Genomic DNA, 22,178 nt, shown 5'->3' with positions numbered 1-22,178 from the left:
TGACAACGGAGACAAGCGTTTCCTCCCGCTTTCGCAAGTGCTTCTCAAATCTTAAGGATTTCTTTCCTAACGTAGATTTGTGAGAATCAATTAACGTTATGTCTCTATATTGAATAAAGATTTAGACTTTAATTGTTTATTCATAGACGCATATTAGTTTATTAATAAGCTTCGCATGCTTGTTTTGTAAATAATTTACAATCGATACATGTGTCTATAATTGTTTGTAATTAATACTGATATCAACACACGCAAGGCAATTCCATTACCATTTCGGCATAATATTTCCGACTATGATCGCGTGTTTGTCCACTTCAATTTAATAAAACCAAATATTTATACAATAATATACGATATTAAAACATATATGAAAAATAACGGTGAAGATTCGATTGTATACGATGATCGCGAAAGTGTGTCCAATCCTTAATAAGTTCGGACTATGTCATTTCTTTAAGGCTTAAAAGTAAAGTAACATCAAGTAAAAGTTCCACTGCTTTGATACGAGATTCTCTCTGTTTTTGAGACCACCACGATGCTCCAATGCGCCGCACAAATAAACACATGAAATTTCAATTATGCTTGCCCGGGCTTGAGTTTCGGTAAATACCCAACATATAAAGGAATCTTGAAATGTTTTTTAAGTACTTACAATTATTAAACTTTTTTTTTTAAATTGCATATTCATTATATGAGGAAAGAAAATACTACCTACTAGAGAGACCACCCTCGTGTTAGTTTAAAAGCAAGCGTAACAGGCACATAGACAGACATATTAACTTTCGCATTTACAGTTTTATCACCTATATATTTATTTATTTAATATAATAAACATAATATTTGATAGAATAAATAGTATAAATATACAAATGATGGTTTACACACAACCAATTTTAGGGATATGGGATCAGATAACACTTAAGACCTGCAAATAACCTTTCCAAATATTTATCATGAATTTCTATCGAACCTGTAACCTTTAAAGAAAAACCAGTTGCAATGACGCCCGCACCAGCCAGTCTCATTTAAAATACTATATAATTTAATGTCAATATATTAGTAAAAAGTTTTTATTAAATAACTACAAAAGTACCATTTATAAAGCCAAAATTAAATAAATAACTAATAAAGCATTTATTAAAACAAATATAATAATAAATCATAACTCAATATAAATGTGAGTTTTAACCCTGAAATGAATAAAATTAACTCGAATTTTAATTAACATTTTAATGCACATAATAATAAACAGCGTAATCTAATTATATAAAAATAAAGTCGTAATAATTTAACTATATTATATAAAGCAAAGGTCGCAACATACTGCACAATCTAATTTGTACGGTTAATCTTGGTATATTTGATTAAGACCAGAGAATAATAGCCAGTATGTAAAAGGTCAATCTTAACAGAAATCGAATCGATTTATTATTTAAATCACATCGATTCTTCAAATAATTGTTTTTTTTTTTCTTTTCGTGCTCGCATAAATGAAGGGATTTTAACTAAATTCTGCAGCGGTGTGTGTGGAAACATTTCGATTAATAATGCATTTTAAGAATATATCTGTTATTTCTGAACCTTAAGACTTAAATACTATGGAAGAGATAGCCTTTTTAACTATGAGCTTACCTTACCTAATTCCTTAATAAGCTAATTAAATAAATGATAACATTAATCATAAAAATATTTTTTTTTTATCTTAAAAAGACATTCCTGTGCAAACGATAAAAAACAGTCGAATAATGCAACGAAATTGCATGCAATGATGATTTTTTTTGAATAAATGATTTCACATATTCCCAATAATTGTATTTGCATTTATATCTTTACCCTAGAAAAATAAACTGTCAATCAATGTCATATTTATCAAAACATTCCTATAAAAATACGACTTCCCTTTTTTTTCAATCGTCATATATAACAGTAAATAATTTATTTCAATATTGTTTATTTATCATTATCAAATTATTAGATGTTTACTACAGAAGACGTAATAGATAATTACTGAGACATATCCAATAAAACCTTATCTAGATCTTATAAAATCAATTTAAATGTGATGAACTTTTGATAACAAAGGCTTTATTATACCGTTTGGCTAATTATCATATTCACAATAAATAACATGAAATAGCGTCGACAACGCTATTATTTAAGACAAGATATGACAAATTGCTGAATTATTTTGATATATGCAAATAAATCCAACGCCATGGTAAATCAGTTTGTGTTATCAGCTTGTCATATTTTATGACTGTGTTGAAAATTCCTCGTAACTAATAATAATTCATACAAAATATAATAATAGGTTATTTGTACCCGTTGGTCTTGTGGTTAGATATATAGGTCTTGTGGCAAATACCGAGGTCCTGGGTTCAAACCCATGATAAATATTTGGAAAGGTTATTTGCGGCCCTAAGTAAAGAATTATGAGAGCGAGGGAATAAAGAGTGCACCTTTATTTGCGCACTATAATATTTCCTACGAAGTTGGCTAATATCTCTTAAGTTTGACCACCGTAGCCGGTATTGGTCAGAAGGCCATCATTACTGGGTACTTGAAATATTTACCAATTCATGTAACACGCGTGCCTGGCCGAATATTACGGTCCTGAGTAAGCGGTAAATAGAACAGCCCGGGTAAAGGGGGCAACCCCGAGGCCCGTACCCAGGCTGGCCTTTTAGGCCAGTCAGAAGAAACCCTCTCTCTCTCTCCTTGAAATAAGCATTGCTAGATTTTTTTTAATAAGTGAAGGAACAATGTGGCGTTTTATTTATTTATATTTTTAGTTAAAAGACATTTGAATGCTGAAATAATCTAAAAAGTTTAATCTTGAAACCTCCTTTTTGTTTGAAAATCGAATTATTGTGATGATCACAAATCGATTCAGAAAAAAAAAACATTCCTTATGTCTTTTAATGAATAAGAAGCATACTATTCGGAGATGTAATGATCAGATATCGAAAACGCCTTCCAATTGTTGACGCCTTGACGACGTATGGACTAATTAAGATTTCATTTTTTATTTTTTTTACACTTAATAGGCAGTTATTTCAACGTTGACTTGCCTGATCTTAAGCATTGACACGATCTAAGGTGTTGCCTAAAAGAAACCTGTTCACTCTAGATTCATGATAATTCGATATAGGAGAGTCGTCTCAATATACGTTTCAAGGTAGAGTAATTCCATTCCTTTGCTTAGTATTTACTATATTATATATTAATTGAGTCGTTAATTAAAACAAACAATAGTCAATGTAAAAATCCTAGATCCATTACAACTAGAATAGAGCGAGGGAGACTGGCGCGCCCTTCGACCGGGTCCGGCTTCTAGTTCCGGTAGTGACCGCTGACACACTAAATATGGACGTGTCATAAATATACAAATATTAAAAATATATCGAGTTCATGTATTAATATTTATATATATTTGTAAAATAATGTCTTGGTACCGACCCCCTTAGCAAAAATATACTTATATATGTATACAGAGTAATGTGAAAGACACGGCACCCTGCATAACACAAGCTTAGATATATATAATATATATCTAGCAATTAATATATATATATAAATATAAATAGCTTATATATATATACATTATATAGTTTTCTTATAAAAAAAATTGTAGTATAAAATGCTAAAATATTATTTCAAGAATCATTTTCACGCTTAATGATTTTTAGGTATGTGTTTAAAAAGGATGTAGGAAGTATATTTTAAATTGATATACAAGAGTTTTATTACAAAATTAAAAGTAATAAATTCAATGTCAAACATAATGATAATTTATAATTGCTAGCTAATAGTCCTATTTTATTTCGGAATCAGTTTAAAGGGTAAGTGAGCCAGTGGAATTATACAAGGAATATATAATCTTTGGTGTAGTTAGCGGCATATTGGGTGTCTAATTTCTTATATTGATAAAGTATATGAGCAGCTACTTAGGTACTTATTGCATTGCAATATTAAATTAAAAAATAAATAAATATGTGAACTCTTTTTTTATAAACTCATTAGTATGAATATTGATTATTTTTTTTTTTTTTTTTATAGAATAGGAAGGCGGACGAGCATATGGGCCACCTGATGGTAAGTGGTCACCAACGCTCTTAGACATTGGCATTGTAAGAAATGTCAACCATCGCTTACATATCCAATGCGCCACCAACCTTGGGAACTAAGATTTTATGTCCCTTGTGCCTGTAATTACACTGGCTCACTCACCCTTCAAACCGGAACACAACAATATCAAGTATTGCTGTTTTGCGGTAGAATATCTGATGAGTGGGTGGTACCTACCCAGACGAGCTTGCACAAAGCCCTACTACCAGTAAATAGTATGGAGAATGTATTTGTATAATACACTTTTCTGAACAAATACCTTCTCCATTAAAATGGTCTATATAATTATTCGTATCTCCTCCAAGTATGACGCACAGCAATAACGTACCAACAGTAATTAAAACTTCTTTTAAACTTAGATTATCTTGAACGATAGTGAAACTATAATTTGCCGGACCATATTGTTAATAATATTGTTCCATTTCAATACTTTTTAACCTTGCCATGAAATTGTTTATCGTGTACGGATTTATTATTCATCGACACAACAACAAATATTGAAAACTTTGAAAGTATAAGCAAACTTTATTAGTTTCATCGATTCATTCATCGAATCGGTGATGAGGACTTCATCTTTAAAAAAAAAACTCATTTTTCCATATATGTTTAGTATTCTTCTAAAATAATATTAAAACTTTTATAAGGAAGTAAATGTATATTTACGTGATTTACGGCATTGTTCCTCGGATAGCACATTTTATAACGGGAATTAGGGAATATCGAGTTCACCTGTGTTTGCGTACACACTTAGATACTATTATAGCACCTGATGGTTTTTCTCCGTTCTGAACAGCCATCGTAATCATTCAGGAGGACACCATTATATTAGTATACTATAAACAAAAGGAGAACGATCCTTTTACTAATACATATGAAGAAATATTTAATAAAAGTTTGTTTGATGTAAACAACTCTTTATGTTAATATGAACGTAAAATGAACTTAGGCCTATTTTAAAGGCTATTTTAAATACTGATAGTTCAAGGATAATTAGAGGCACGCCTTCGTGAAATGTCTCCTAAGCATATACTATTCTAAAGTCAGAGTTTTCAAACAGAGGGTTGTCCTTTAAGTTCTAAGAAAATATGGTCATTTTTATTTTTTTATTACATAGTTACGCGAACGGGTAAACGTGCCACGTGACCGTATGTAGTCAACACTGCCCATAGATATTGGTGCCGTAAGAAATACGAGTAATCCCTAACATCGCCAATGCGCCACCAACCTTGGGAACTAAGATTTTATAATTTATAAAGCGAAGCTAACTGAAGAAACTGTGGAATGCTTGATTTGTATTTCCTGATAGGTACAACGTTGATGTCTTCAAATCCAGAGTAAACAGGTTTCTACTAGGCAAGCGTGCTACATTCTAGACTTGTCGATGCCTAATATCAGGCAAGTCAACGGTCAAACGCTGGCCTATTAAGTGTAAAAATAATAATATTAAATATAGTTGCATAAATATTTTTTTAATTAATTTTGCATGGGTAAATGACCTGCATAGTTAAAAATAAAATATTGTATGTATAATAACTACATTATATTTTCATGGGTTGTGTATGATTAAAAAATATAAAAGCATGACGGGCCGGTTGGCGTGGTTGCTAGATACTTGCCTTTCACGCCGAAGGTTGTGGGTTCGATTGGACCCAGGACAGACATTTGTGTGCATGAACATGTCTGTTTGTCCTGAGTCGGGGTGTAATTATCTATATAATTATGTATTTACATAAGAAAAGTAGTAGTATATCAGTTGTCTGGTTTCCATAGTACAAGCTCTGCTTAGTTTGGGATCATATGGCTTATGTAAATAATGTCCCAGGATATTATTATTATAACATTTTACGATAGAAAAGAAATGACGATATATCCTCTATGCTTTACATTTTTCTGATTTTAACCCGTATTGCGTATTGAGACCAAAATTGAATAATTATTTTTATATATAAATAATCTACGACTGCCTCTATAGATCTTTTGTCTATAACTATTTTTGGTCCTACCCTCTATTTGAAACCTCAAGACGTGCAGCTTTACTAAGTACTCAAAAATATATATTATTTTATATATATAGCAAAAAAATAAGCTACGTGAAATAAATTAATATAATTGAAAGTTATATGTAAATTTAAAACATTAAATTAAATCAAAGAGTCTACCATTCAAGTATTTTAACATATTTACGACTCAACATATGATTATATTATTATAGTAATCGTTGTATGTATTTTTAACATCTTTATTAATATTCAAACTAAATGTAGATGTCTTGATCGACTTACGGCAACAAAGCTGCACTAGATATTTTGTAGTGCTTTAATATGTTAAGCTATTTTGCCACTGTCATAATCTCAAGTCATCAATGAAATTGTCTAAACTTCAATTTATTTGGCTCGTTCGTGTAATTCGGTAAGCTGGAACGGCTCAGTGGCTAGACACTGAATCTTAAGCGAAGGTAACCTGGGTATGTACCATTGAATTTGATATATGAATATAGTTCATCTCGTGCGCGGTGGAAAGGTAATACGTAGCGAAACAATCTGTATATGTTTTGAAACGTGGTAGTTAACTTAACCTTAAACATGCTTAATATTATGGTTGTGTCAAATTACCGAACATTTCGCGAATGACACTTATAACGGGTTCCTATATGTAATGAATCTTTATTATACATCAGCAGTTACTACTAGTTTGATGCGTGTATTCTTAACATGTAAACTGCCTCGTTAGTCCAGTGGCTTGATATAAGGCCGCAGACTCGGAGGTCCTGGGTTCAATTACCAGGTCGGGCCAATAAAAAGTTATTGCGTTTTTCTGTCAGAAAAATTTCAGTAGCAGCCTCAGAAGCAGTACCTCGGAAAGCACGTAAAGCCGTTGGTCCTGCGCCTGAACTCTTTCCGGTCGTGTCGAATTGCCGTCCCATCGGATTATGAGAGCTAGGGAATAGAGAGTACACCTGTGTTTGCGCACAAACATGTGCACTATAATACTCCTGCGCAGTTGACTAATCTCTCTTGAGATTGGCCGCCGTGGCCGAAATCGGTCTGGAGGAGATTATTATTATTATTATTTCTTGACATGTTAAAGTTATTATGCTCTATGTCGCATATTACTTTCTGACACTTCACGACCGTTTTCTGCGGTGAGTTTCATGTTTTATAGAATAGCTCTACAGGAAATGATCGTTTTTGATTTAAGAATAATCGACCGTAGTTTTTTATAAGCGTTTACATCATTACATGCGACTTAACTTACATATTTCAATCTACCATTTAGAATTGCTTGAATGGAGTAGTATCTATATTGCGTATATTAATACGCAACTTTCGTAATACAGTTTTTAAGATAGGAAAATTAATCAAAGTGCTAGGTATTTCAACAGCAAATAAATAACGGCTATAAAATTAACATTCCGTTTTTAATTTTTAAATTACTCTGACATTTAAAAGAAAAATGAGCCTTATATTTAACTAGTTTCCGCCCTTTACTATGTCCTTTTCTATACCCCTGAAAACGTTTGTGCAAAATTTCATGATGGTTAGTTAAGTAGTTAAGACGTGAAAGTAACAAACAAACTTACTTTCGCATTTATAATTTTAGTAGAAATGGGATTTTTTTTATAGAATAGGTAAGTGGACGAGCATATGGGCCACCTGATGGTAAGTGGTCACCAACGCCCATAGACATTGGTATTGTAAGAAATGTTAACCATCGCTTACATTGCCAATGCATCACCAACCTTGGAAACTAAGATGTTATGTCCCTTGTGCCTGTATTTACTCACTCACCTCACCCTTCAAACCGGATCACAACTATACCAAGTAGTAAGTGCTGTTTTGCAGTAGAATGTCTGATGAGTGGGTGGTACCTACCCAGACGAGCTTCCACAAAAGTAGTGATCAAGTGATATTCTTAATAGGTAAACATTTTTATTAGTATGAGATACTTTAAGATAACAACAACAGCTTGCCTATATCTTACCAGTTGTTTAGCGGGTAGTTCAACAATGATGTGTCTTCTTCTTTCGAATATATATATTTTTTATTTTTTTTAGTTTTATTATTACTCGTTATTTTAATTTTAATTTTTTATTTTTATAACTATTTTTATATTATACTTTACTCACATTTGCACAACCTAATCTTAGTTTAACCATTGTTTACCTTTTTTATAGTTCCTGTGTTTATTTATTGTGTACAACTATGTAACATTTATTTTTTATATTTTTTAATTTCTGTTTAGTCATTATTTATGTGGTTGCTGTGGTCTCCTTTAATTGAAGGAGCACACATATTTTATAACACGATGTAATGTACTCGTAAGTATGTATCCTTTTTTGGAGATCCTTAATAAATAAATAAATTTCAAATCAATAAAAACAAACGGAAATCTTTGTTTAAATAAACACGCACTGAATAACGTTCATAATTAAGGTCGAAAGATAAGTATTCAATATATTTATGTCAAGTAATAATCTATATTTGAAATGGAAATTGTCGTAATCGTCTAGCTTTAAATGTTTACGGTGAAACCTCTCAATAACACGTACTCGTTACAAATCGACGAAACGTAATATACATTATGTAATAAGCACAAATGTCCGTAAGAATGACCAACTTAAATTTGCTAACTGACAAAATATGTTATTGATAGAAGTTTATACATTACTTGGTTTGTTTAGTGATTAGTTTATAATAAATAACGGGATTCTATATTCAAATCGAGCTAATAGAGTACCGACCAGGAGCTCAAAAGTTTTACAATTACACTCCTGTGCCTCGAAAAGGCCGTAAAGCCTTCAAAACGAATTATGAGAGTGAGAGGATAAAAACTGTTTTTGAGCTTGTATAGAAAATATTGGTGTACGAAAAAAATTAGTCCTGCGCAGTTTATTAGTCTCCCTTGAGAATGGCTGCCATGGCTAAATCAACAAATAGTTCTACCACAAGCTGTACGCTTAATTGGAGTGTTAAATAGTAATATTGGTATTCCTTCAAAAATTGGAAATTACTATTATTCCATCTTAAAAAAAAAATTGTCCGCAATTTTTCGAAAAAAAAAACTAATTATATTCAAGTACTTCCTCGAGTCATAAGAATTTTTTTCAAAAAGGCTTACACAATTGAATCACTGAAAAGAAATCTTAACATCAATTTCATATTTCTACATCCAAAAATGAAGTTATGTATTTTTAAATCCTTTCATATTATCATAAGCTCCTCCAATGCAACAAACTCTATAAACTCTATACTTTTAGAGCCAATCAGGTTGTGCGTAATTCAATTACATAGCAATTGTTACACTGAGACAATTTTGTAATAAAAAAAAAATAAGCTTAAGGCCGCGGGTGGCATCATTTCGTAAGACGGCACGAGACGTTTTTTGCTGGCCTTAGCCTTATAACTATTTCATTTCGTTTAATTTATCATATTAACAAATTCTTGTGAGGAAACCATGTGTTGACGATCGCAAGTGAACGCGCTTTATAACACGACACGTGTACGACCCGACAATTTAATCGTTGCATTAATAATAAAATAACGATACTAAAATACATATTCCATAATGTCATTAGTGTAAGACAATTATTTTTATTGCAGCGTAGCTTCTTTCCATATATAAAAATAATATATAATTGATAAAAAAATATTATTCTTACCGGTTCTTCTCGGTAGAATCTACATTACGATCGCTTTAGTAAGTAAATAATATTACTCATTAAATCATTTATTCTGTTAAACTACTAAAATCATGTATATATGATTTGATTTGAACGCAATTAAAGTAAAATTTTAAGTTTTGAATTGAGTATGCTCATACATTCTATATGTGCGAATTTTCTTACTTAATCTATAGCGTTATCGTTAACTGCAATTTATGTAGAAATTCGATTATTGTAACTAGATGGCGCTTTTTTCATTCCACATAAATCGCAGTTAACGTTGTGTTAACGTTCGAATAAGTAAAAAAAAACTCGCACTATGCCTAGTGAAGTTCAGTTTAGTGTGCCCACTGAAACAAAAACGTTTCAATCATCTCACGTATAATGATTTTATCTGTTACTCTATACAAATTAATTAAAATACAGAGGGTATTCAATTACATTTTTTTAAACACGAGTCATATAATATTTTGATAGTATTTTAAAATATTGTTAATATAGATAAGAAGCTGACATTATTATTATTTAAAATTTAAAATAATATACTGTTTATAGTCATTCTTAACTTAGTAGTATACACTACACTGGCTCGGATTACCGGCAGCTCAGCCAAAATAACCATCAAAAATTCTTCAAAATTAATTCTTAATGACCCGCGATCACGATTAAAATAAATCGTACGTTATAAACGACATTTAAATTTCGGCAAACACAATTATATAATTACACTTACTTCTCAAGTGACCTGCATTTGATATTGACCAAGTTATCCAGGTAAGTAGCAAGCGTGATAATTTCTACAGATTATCAGTATTGATAAAACTTATTAAATACTTATATTGATCTATTTGAGAGTTTTTATATTTACCTTAAGCTTTTTTTTAAGGTTTTCGTGAAAACGCAAGTGGCTACTCACTCAATTCTTAATTATTAAACCAAAAAAGGTTAATATTCCACTATGTTCCATCTGCTATTAAGGAGGGTTTGACCGATGACCTTAAAAAGGTGGCGGGCACCAACTGGGTGCGGAAGGCGGAAGACAAGGAGTTTTGGCGCACCTTGGGAGAGGCCTATGTTCAGCAGTGGACAATGATTGGCTGTTGATTGATTGATTTTTTTGAGTGATGTTCCGTCTTAAGCGGTGAGTGAGCGAGTGAGCTTGAGCTGGTGTATTAACTGTGTTAGAATTAGATTATATTTCTTGACATGAAATTGAGCCAAGATGACCGACCACTAACCATCAGGTCTATACTATTATTAAATACGTCTTCGTATATTACGCGTATATTTTACGCTGTAGATTTAAATGTGTTTCTTATCCATTCATCTGGTATATTTACTTGGTAGTATTTTGCCCTTCTGGGTAGGTACCACCAATCATCATATAGTCTGTTGACATTGAAGATATAAGGAATGATGATAGATATTTCTTATAATACCCATGTATGGGTAGGCGTGACCACATACAGTAATAGCCTGTTAATGTCCCACTGGGCTAAGGCCTCCTCTCCCTTTTGAGGAAAAGGTTTGGAGCTTATTCCACCACGCTGGTTAAGTTAAGGTATTGACAAGAGCATCCCCTAATTGGCACATCTCTAACCGGTCCTGTACTCACAAAAGTAGTTGTTTTTATCTTCTTCACGCCAGAATCGGTCAAAATGATAAATGGACTTCCGAGCTTCTTTTTCAAGGTCTCCCATCGAGGTCTTTTTATCTTCGGTAAATCTTAATGTTGTATATTTATTAAAAACTATATCGATGTTATTCAAAATTAAATTTTTAATTTATTTTTGATGACAAAACACGTTTCTTAAAGGAAGTCAAGTTCGTTTCTCTTATCCTTGACATTTTGTATTTAAATTCGTCTTTCTTTAATTATTTTATTGCAAAAATGAAATCAATTTTTGCAAAAATGATAATTGATGTTAAAAAAAATTCTATGTTAAAAGTTTTTCTCGGTCGTTGTACACAATATTATAATGTGAAGCTGAACTTCAACTAAAGTAAACTTGGAAGTTGTTTAGCGTCAAATCTGTTGTACCATAAGTTTCAACGCATTTAATTACAATATTGTGTAATTGTTGTACTGAAATATTGCAAACAGTTGCAAAAACATACATTTCCAAAAATTTTGGGGCATTACGTGATACAGAGCGGAGATTTTTTTTTTTTTATAGAATAGGAAGGCGGACGAGCATACGGGCCACCTGATGGTAAGTGGTCACCAACGCTCTTAGACATTAGCATTGTAAGAAATGTCAACCATCGCTTACATATCCAATGCGCCACCAACCTTGGGAACTAAGATTTTATGTCCCTTGTGCCTGTAATTACACTGGCTCACTCACCCTTCAAACCGGAACACAACAATATCAAGTATTGCTGTTTTGCGGTAGAATATCTGATGAGTGGGTGGTACCTACCCAGACGAGCTTGCACAAAGCCCTACCACCAGTACAAAGCCCTACCACCAGATACTTTCGTTGCCGATTTAATCAATGAATACAGCAATTATTTTTGACAACATTGTTTTAAGTACTATATGTAAGAAGCTAACTCTTGACTGTTAATAATAAACAGATGCTTTGGTGAGTAATTAAATTTATAAATCGCCCCAAAACAATTAACATCCTGTTTTATGTACAGCTTCTTTCAATTTTGTATGTTATATTATATATTTTTTGTTATTTGTCTTGTTTCACTGGTGGTAGGGCTTTGTGCAAGCTCGTCTGGGTAGGTACCACCCACTCATCAGATATTCTACCGCAAAACAGCAATACTTGATATTGTTGTGTTCCGGTTTGAAGGGTGAGTGAGCCAGTGTAATTACAGGCACAAGGGACATAAAATCTTAGTTCCCAAGGTTGGTGGCGCATTGGATATGTAAGCGATGGTTGACATTTCTTACAATGCCAATGTCTAAGAGCGTTGGTGACCACTTACCATCAGGTGGCCCATATGCTCGTCCGCCTTCCTATTCTATAAAAAAAAAAAAAAAAATAAAGAACTAATTACTGTGGTTTTTTTGCTGGATCTTCCTGCTGTAATCGACATTCCATTTAAATTGGTAACCTTACATTATTTCTAAGACTTGTAAAATTACGAATTCAAGTTTCAAAAATAGAACATAAACAGCTGATAATTAAGAAGTAACCACACCGTTCCAATGCGGGTTGGTGGATAGTGGTGGGATGGCAGTTTTCTCAGCTTTCCTTTAACCAAGATATGTTTTATAAACTAATTAAGAGCATGAAAACTGACTGGTGCTAGCTGGATTTGAACCGGAAATCTTCGCTTGAGATTCACGTGCTCTTCACTGCCAAACCAATGGGCCATCTCAGCTCTCGTTGGCCAAAGCGCTAATCCAATCAAAATAAACGTTATTAAAGTGGACTATGAGGCTATTTGGTTGTGATATGATAAATCCAACATAAATAATAATTAACACAAATAAATATAAAAAAATGCATTATATTTTTATTGTTATATTAACTTATTTACAACCTCATATTGAGCAATTTAACATTTTTTATATATAACAGTACACGGTAGCCGCGAAAGGTGTTACAAGGTCGGACTCCTGCGCACTATAATCGCCTGTTATTTGCTTCATAGTACCAATTGTCAACAATTATTATTATTTTTATTACATTCGTCAATGATACATTTCAAAGGCTTGGTCAACTTTAAAAGCTAAAGGAATGAGAAGTATTGAACATTTAGCTACATCGTATAATATGTCTGCTTAACCTTTGGACTCATGGTCACTTATACACCTTGTGTATACTATCGATAAACGATTCGTTTTGCTTACGAATAGAATGATTAACGAGTCTTTATTCATAGTAAATATCTATAAATGTTCCTGCTGGTTTCGTTTCCCCTTCATATGGAAAATATTTAAGAGGTTTGAGGATTTTTTTCTATTATGCGTACGTCCAATAAAATTTCTGACCCAAACAAAACATTCTTTGTCTGTTCGTCCTTCGATATAAACGTTTTTTGTAAAAACTTAATCTACCCGGTAGCCAGTTACAATATAAATTAAGATTCAATGCATTATTACAATAATTATATTATACATATAATATAAAATAAGTTATAAAATTGTTATAATACTACGTTCCACAAATTATTAATCCTCGTAATATTATAAACGTAAATGTTTGTGTGTTTGATATTTAATCTCGCAAAAGCGACTGAACGGATTTTGATAAAATTTGGCATTAGATAGTTCGTTGTTTTACAATAACTATTCGTTTAATATAGAATTCGAGAATAACAGGTTTTAATCTGTTTACATTGCAAATGACATAGAATGCTTACCGTAATAAATTCGATCAGCGTTATGTACTAAAACGTACAAAAACGCGAGCCATTGCGTTGAAATCGCATCGCATTGCATTTGCTCCGCTATTTAGGCATCTTGCAAACAAAGCATTGCATTAACGATTATTTAACAAGTATTTGTGTTAAACATAAGACAAAAGGAAGGTAAATTATTGTTTGCAAGAGTTCATTAAATTCGAAACCGCTCGCAAATATAATATATATGCCATTGTGTAACTAATATGTATTTAATAAATATTAATAGTGCTATTATTAATAATGTGAATGTTAATGATATATATACAGCTAATACATAAGACTTCGTCTGTGTGAAAAATTATAATAACGATTTAACATGGGATACGTTAAAAGAAGCATTTTATCTAGTTATACATATAAAAACAAAAACGAATATTCACATCTCCAAGTAGGTAACCTCCACAGTATTTGTGTGATATTTACAAGAAAACAAAGTTAGTGACAATTTTATATATAAAAACCTATGTTAGATTTTATAGACAGACTGGCAAATGGGTCACCTAATAGTCAACAGTGCCCATAGATATTGGCACTGTAACAAGCTTTAAGCATCCCACTACATAACCACCATAATAATAATAATATCCTGGGACATTTTTCACACACGGCTATCTGTTCCCAAATTAAGCTTGTACAGAGCTCGTGCTATGGAACCAGACAACTGATATACTACATATACTACTTTTCTTTTGTAAATACATACTTATATAGAAAATTACACCCAGACTCAGGACAAACAGACATGTTCATGCACACAAATGTCTGTGCTGGGTGGGAATCGAACCCACAACCTTCGGCGTGAAAAGGCAAGTGTCTACCAACCACGCCAAACGGCTCGTCAAAATACTTATAACTTAGGAACGAAGAATTCACTCAACGAACTCATATAACTAACACCTTTAGTTTTTGTTTCTTTTTTAAATAGATATACGGGCAAATTGTCCACCTGATGTTAAATGATCAAAACCACCCACAGACAACAACACTATAAGATCATCCTTACATGATCAATGAGCTCTAACTTGGAAACTAAGATGTTATGTCCCTTGTGTCTGTAGTCACATGTATAGTTATTGCTTCTTGAGAGTAGAATATAATATGACGATAAGCGGGTGGTAAGTGCCCTCGCACAAAACCCTACCACCAAGTAAATCACACACAAACAATTGCAAATGAAATACTGTAATTATAAACATTTGTAAATGCTAAACATAACGAATTGAATGTTTATTGTATAATAACTAGTGTCAATATAAAGCAGAGATGGCTTAGGGGTTAGAACGCGTGAATCTTAACCGGTGATCGTGGGTTCAAACCCGGACAAGCTCCACTGAATATTCATGTGCTTAATTTGTGTTTATAATTCATCCCGTGCTTGACGGTGAAAGAAAACATCGTGAGGAAACCTGTATGTGCCAAATTTCATTGAAATTCTGCCATATGTGTATTCTACCAACCCGCATTGGAGCAGCGTGGTGCAATAAGCTCCAAACCTTTTCCTCAAAATGGAGAAGAGGCCTTAGCCCTGCAGTGGGACATTAACAATAGAATTAGCTAGCGTTATATTTAAATTAGAATTGCATAATGACGATTCAAAAGTACTTGTGAGAGCTTGAATAAAATGTATTTTGACTTTGAATATGTCGTTGAACTTTGAACTTATCAATAAATAAATAATGTAATATAATTTGAATCTCATGCGATTTTGGTTATACGTTAAAAATAGCCCTTAATATTCATTTGAGTTAAAATATTTATAAATATAAATAATAATAATATCCTGGGACATTATTCACACACGGCCATCTGATCCCAAACTAAGTAGACCTTGTGCTATGGAAACCAAACAACTGATATACTACATATACTACTTTTCTTATGTAAATAAACTTATATAGATAATTACACCCAGACTCAGGACAAACAGACATGTTCGTGCACACAAATGTCTGTCCTGGGTGGGAATCGAACCCACGACCTTCGGCGTGAAAGGCAGGTATCTACCAACCACGCCAACCGGCTCGTCAAAATTAATGTTTAAGAATTTCATTTAATCGATTAGCAAGTATTGATACTCGATATTATAATTATTTCAAAAATGTATAATGCGCGTTCGCCTACCACGTAACTCGTATGAAAGTTACGTAAAATCAGTTTTACGACTATTTTCTTATTACGTAGGTGGTATGCGTGGACCGCACATCAGTATACATGGAGTGGAAAAATGACTAAACACAACCATTACCCTCCTTCCAAGACGGTAAAGCGAAAAAGAATAACGCAACTAGCAAATATCTCAGAATGAAAAAAAATAAGGATAAATATCTGTCAAACTGTGGAAACTGTGGTAACTACTTCGGAATTTCTTTGCACTTACGACAGATGCCTATTTTTTTAAGGCACATAATGTCTGTGGAAAAAAAAAAGAAAATTTAGATCCTAATGTACTGAACATTATTTTTTACTAACATAGCTTCTCATATTTATATAATATATAGATTCAAATCAAAAGCTGAATAGTAATAAAAACTCAGGTCTCACTAAGATTTAAATAAAACTACAACCACGACTATAATGTATATTATATACGTATATAGGACTCGTTTATTATATAGCTTGTGACGTCAATAGTCAAAATTACATTAACGCAACTAAATATATAATAATATTATACTAAAACCTCAAAAACGTGCTGCATGTTCTGGAATAATTTTTATACATATTAGTTTTATTTATTATACATAAATAGCCGAAATGGCCCAGTTGTTAGAGCGCGTGAATCTTAACCTATGATCGTGGGTTCAAACCCGGGCAACATCACTTTTCATGTGCTCAATTTGTGTTTATAACTTAACTCGTGCTTTTCGGAGAAGGGAAACATCGTGAGGAAACCCGCATGTATCTAATTTCACTGAAATTCTGCCACATGTGTATGCCACCAATCCGCAGTGGAGCAGCGTGGTGGAATAAGCTCCTAAACCTTTCTTCACAAAAGGAGAAGATCCCTTAGCCCAGCAGTGGGACATTTACAGACTGTTCCTGATTATAATCATAATACATAATAAAGAATACAACCGTACTCTGAGGAACCTGAAATTATATTATCTTATGTTTTTGTTAAAAACCGGTATTCGTAACGTTTGCTTATCGTTACCGCACGTGCTTAACGGTGGTCGTTTAACATATTACGGTATTCGCTGTGTATGGTCCCAGTATCGGCTATTTGTTTAGCGAAAGCGGTTTTGGACTTTGATATTTATGTAAATTGCATTTGTTTCCATTTCTAAAGAATCATTCATGGTAATTGAAAGTAATTAGTATATAATTTTATTATTTTAATTTATTTAACTTATAAGTATAATTAAATAAAATAACAAAGAACTACTTAATTATACATATTAATTAACAATATCATATATCATCTACACTTTTTTAATGTAAAATGTATTTATTTGAATAAGAATTATTTACATTGAGGATAAATAAAATACATACCAATATTAAATATGTTAAAACATAGCAAGAACAATAGTAACATTCCCCGTTTAATACAATATCGATATTCTAAACAAAAAATAAACCAGCCCTATTACCAATGCAGACAATACGACGGTGTTTTGTGTGTTTCAAAATTTATTTGCATTATTTCTCTGACAATGAGTAATATTTATATACAAAATATATATAATATATACAAAATATAGTATATTTTGGGGATTTGACAGTCGTTCCGGGTCCCACTTGGCACAAAGGTTGTCCATTGCCATACAGCGCGGAAATGCGGCCTGCATTATGGGCAGCTTTGCGTCGGGTGGGAATCGGGAGTTACTATTTTAAAATTTGACTAAAATAATAAAAATTAATAATGTAAATTTAAATCAAATCCTATGTAATGATCATGATTATAGTATATATTTTAATAAAATATACAAAAGGAACAAAGATGTATGTATGCAAGCTACAGATTATACAATATAAATTATTCACTCATAAACAATCGATTGAAGATCAATATCATGACAGGTACCATTTTTATGTCAACGTATATTTTCGTTATACAAAGCACTAAAATAAAATGCATATCACTTAGCTAATAAGCTTAAAAAACGCTATCACTAGAGCTATACATTAAATATTACATAACGTACTAGCAAATAACGGTATATACAAATAATTTACAATCGCACTGATTCGTGTATTAAGTAAGATTCATTGATTGATGGAATCACTTGCTGCACGCATTCCTTCGGTTTAATTAACTGAAATTAATGTTTATTGAATAACTCGATTCCTTATTAACATTCAGTTTGTGTTTGCAATATTTTAATACTAAAATTTTACTTGGTGGCTTTGACCCACTATCACATATTCAACCGTTAAAAAGTAACACTTAGTATAGTTGCGATTTGAAGGGTGAGTGAGCCAGTGTAACAGGCACAAAGGAAAGGTTAGTGGCGCATTGGCGATGTAAATAATGGGTATTATTTTTTACATCGCTAATGTTATGAGGGTGACCGCTTACCATCATTTGCCGGATCGCCGTCCTATAAATAAAAAAAATATAATACATATTTAAGACATCGATTTAAATAATTACAGAAATAAATAACGCCTTTAGCGTTAATTATTGACTTCACAGATCATATATTATTGCTTATTGAAAATAGTAATATGCTTGAGTGAAAAATGTCCCAGGATATTATTATTAAAAATCCTCATTATTACCAGCGTTGAATTATATTTACAGCTGATAAAAACGTCAATCTCTATATATTAAAGCTTATATCAGTATACACGTTACAATATTAAATATACTTTTTTTAATAATATTCCTATTTACCCCTTCAAATAAGAGTAAAGTATATTAGAAGCCGGGACAATTATAGGTCAAGGGGTTAGGTTCGAAGCTGCTACATTTTTCCATCGCAAGGCAGCTCATAAACCATTGCGATAGTGATACTTGAAGATGAACAATTACGATAAAGCAATAAAATACGAAAACATAATGTTAACCACAAATATAATCATCAAAAGCAATGTAGGTTACTCTTAGGCTTATAAGCATTTATAGCCAGGTGACTAAACATTTTGCTTCTAGAAGATCATTTGATAGTCATACCTTCAAGTCACCATTAAGTCAGGATCTCACTTCACCATCACCTCCTCTGGTCAGATTCTTCTAAATACATAATTGGTCGTTTTCTTGAACTTTCAATCGACACCGGAAATCGATTTTCGGTGCGGTCATTCAGTTTAATACTTTTTTTCGTAACACACTGTAATTGTTTACAATTTTCAATAAAACAAACTAATAGCAATCAGATTTGTGCAGCATCTTTATGTGAAATTAACCTTTTTATTTATTAATCTTTACGTTTCATTTTAAACATTTAATTAAACGTTTAATTTGACAAGATAATTTATTGCATATTACATATATGCAAATTGAAGTGTAAATAGGATGAGCAATTTATCTAAATATGCAATTAATGGAACGGTATTAAGCTTAAGCTGTAAAATCGATTCCAAATCACGCACTAATTACCAATTAATTAGTAGGATGACCACAATTACGAAAAGTGCAGGATAGTCCTGAGTTTTCATAATCAAATGTCCTAGTTTTTATGTTATATTTAAAGCAATATAATTATACTAAGGCTAAGTATTGAATTTATAAAAATACCAGTACATAAAATACACGCTTTTCACGTCAATACTCTAAACTTAAAGCGCAGCAACTTATGTATGTAATATTATTATTTAGAAAAACCTTCTCTTAAATACGCTGCATTATTTTAGTATAAGTTTTATGTATATTGGCTTAGGTTTTCAGTTAGGCATTACAAGAAAATCTTCTCATTTTTAGTATAGAAATATTAAAGTAGGTATAAAATAAAAAGTATTTTTATTTCTTCAATAACAATTTCTTTTTTTTCTCTCTATAAAACTAAATACTTCACAAAATAAGAAAGTTGTTAATTTTCTAAAACTAATAATGTCCTCCAGACCGATTTCGGCCACGGCGGCCAATCTCAAAAGAGATTAGCCAACTACGCAGGAGATATTAAAGTGCACAAGTGTGTGCGCAAACACAGGTGCACTTAAATTAGGGAATTTAAGTGCACTCACATAATCCAATGGCATGGCAATCCGACACGACCGGAAAGAGTTCAGGCGTAGAACCAACGGCTTTACGTGCTTTCCGAGGCACGGTAGTACACACTTACAACTTCCAGACTCCGGGCTGCTACTGAGAATTTTTTGACAGAAAAACCCAATAACTTTTTACTGGCCCGACCTGGGAATTGAATCCAGGAACTCCGCGTTTGCGGCCTTACATCAAGCCACTAGACCAACGAGGCAGTCATTTCTAAAACAACGCTTAGTATGACGTGTTTGGTACACATTTGCGTCGCGTTAGACACGTTTCATATTGAAACTAACATCATAGTAACGATTTCAAATGATTTGTTTAACACCCATTACGATTATTAACGACCATTAAAAAGAAATACTTAAGATTTACTACTTGATACTAAATTAGCTAAGACATTAAATATCAAAAATACATAATATGTTGTTTCAAATTCGCAACAATATCCAAAAATCTTTTTATAGAAAATGCGAAGCACATTTTTTAATAATTTGGCTTTAATTTTTTGTACACATTAATATTTGTTATATAGTAATTAGTATATAATTTGTTATATAGTAATATAGTTGTAGTAAAAGTCTGTGGTTGCCTCCAGTGCGGGTTGGTGAAATAAATCTGTGGCAGAATTTCAGTAAAATTAGTAATATGCAGGTTTCCTCACGATGTTTCCTTCACCGTCAAGCGCGAGATGAATGATAAACACAAATTAATCACATGAAAATCAGTGGTGCTTTCCCGGGTTTGAACCCACGATCATCGGTTAAGATTCCCGTGTTCTAACCACTAGGCCATCTCGACTTACATAATCATAAATATTTATAATTATATATTCATATATATTTAGATTATATCGCCAGAAGGTCAAAATTGCGATTCAATGGGGAAATGCTGTCATCATTCCCCGTTGTCATGATTTGTACATTAGCTATTTTTAATATTTGTATTAGTATATACATGTATATATTTTTACCTTTTTAATGCCACAGTCAGACAATATTAATTGGAATATATCTTCCTCAGATACTTCGTGAGCACAATTCTGCAGTTCCAAATTCACAGAGCTCTCTGCTCAAGAACGGGCCAGTTCATACCAGGGGACCCATCTCGTCCGCTGCACAAATGCGACATCTACCGGAACCCCGAGGCTGGAAGGATTTTGACGTAAGTAATCTAGCTAACATATTATTCAGTCCATATATAAAAAGAAGTAAATTCGAATTAAATATGTTTTCTGTTCCAGCAATTAACAAAAAAAAGTAAATAATTATATTTTTAAAGTTTTAATACGGAACAATGAAATATAATGAAGTATAAAAACGCACAAGTTTCTTGAACTAATTTAATTATATTTACCTGTTGCGAGCAATTACTATAATAAGAATCGAATTCCGGATTGAGGGAAACACATTTATATATTCTTTCTATAATTTAACATTTATACATATCACAAAATTAAATGAAACTAAAAACAACTACAATTCTATATAACAATTACTATAAAATCCCTGTAGACATTGTCCTGCCGTTATAAAAACAATTATATCGCTCATTCTGTCATTATTGATTTGACATTCGAAAGAATAAGACAGAGAATTGTTTAACTAATTACCCGTTAAATAACGTTTATAAGCAAGGCCGTTAATGTTTTACGAAGTTTCATAACTCACTGCAGTCAATTTAGACGTAATACAAGTTGCAAATAATTGTCAAAACGTCATTCAAGAACAATTATTTTATTAGTTTCATAAATGATATCGCTATCGCTTTATTGTCGTAACACTTGCGCAATTTTGACGTTATATACTATTGTAAATTGATTTAAATTTGCATACATATACATCGATGTTACGTATAAAATAAGCATTC

At 32.2% G+C, this 22,178-nt stretch overlaps 1 protein-coding gene across 1 annotated transcript in view; it reads left to right on the top strand.

The window, feature by feature from the left end:
- LOC126769120 (angiotensin-converting enzyme) overlaps positions 1-22,178 on the top strand; it is a 174,374-nt gene that overhangs the window by 143,161 nt on the left and 9,035 nt on the right. The window contains exon 10 of the mRNA XM_050487690.1: positions 21,333-21,473. Within this exon, the coding sequence (XP_050343647.1) occupies positions 21,333-21,473 (141 nt within the window). The remainder of the gene's footprint in view (positions 1-21,332; positions 21,474-22,178) is intronic.

This window comes from Nymphalis io, chromosome 6 (assembly GCF_905147045.1).
Source record: "Nymphalis io chromosome 6, ilAglIoxx1.1, whole genome shotgun sequence".
Classification (NCBI taxonomy): domain Eukaryota; kingdom Metazoa; phylum Arthropoda; class Insecta; order Lepidoptera; family Nymphalidae; genus Nymphalis; species Nymphalis io.
Note: the sequence above shows the minus strand (reverse complement) of the source record. Positions and strands in the feature narration are given on the sequence as shown.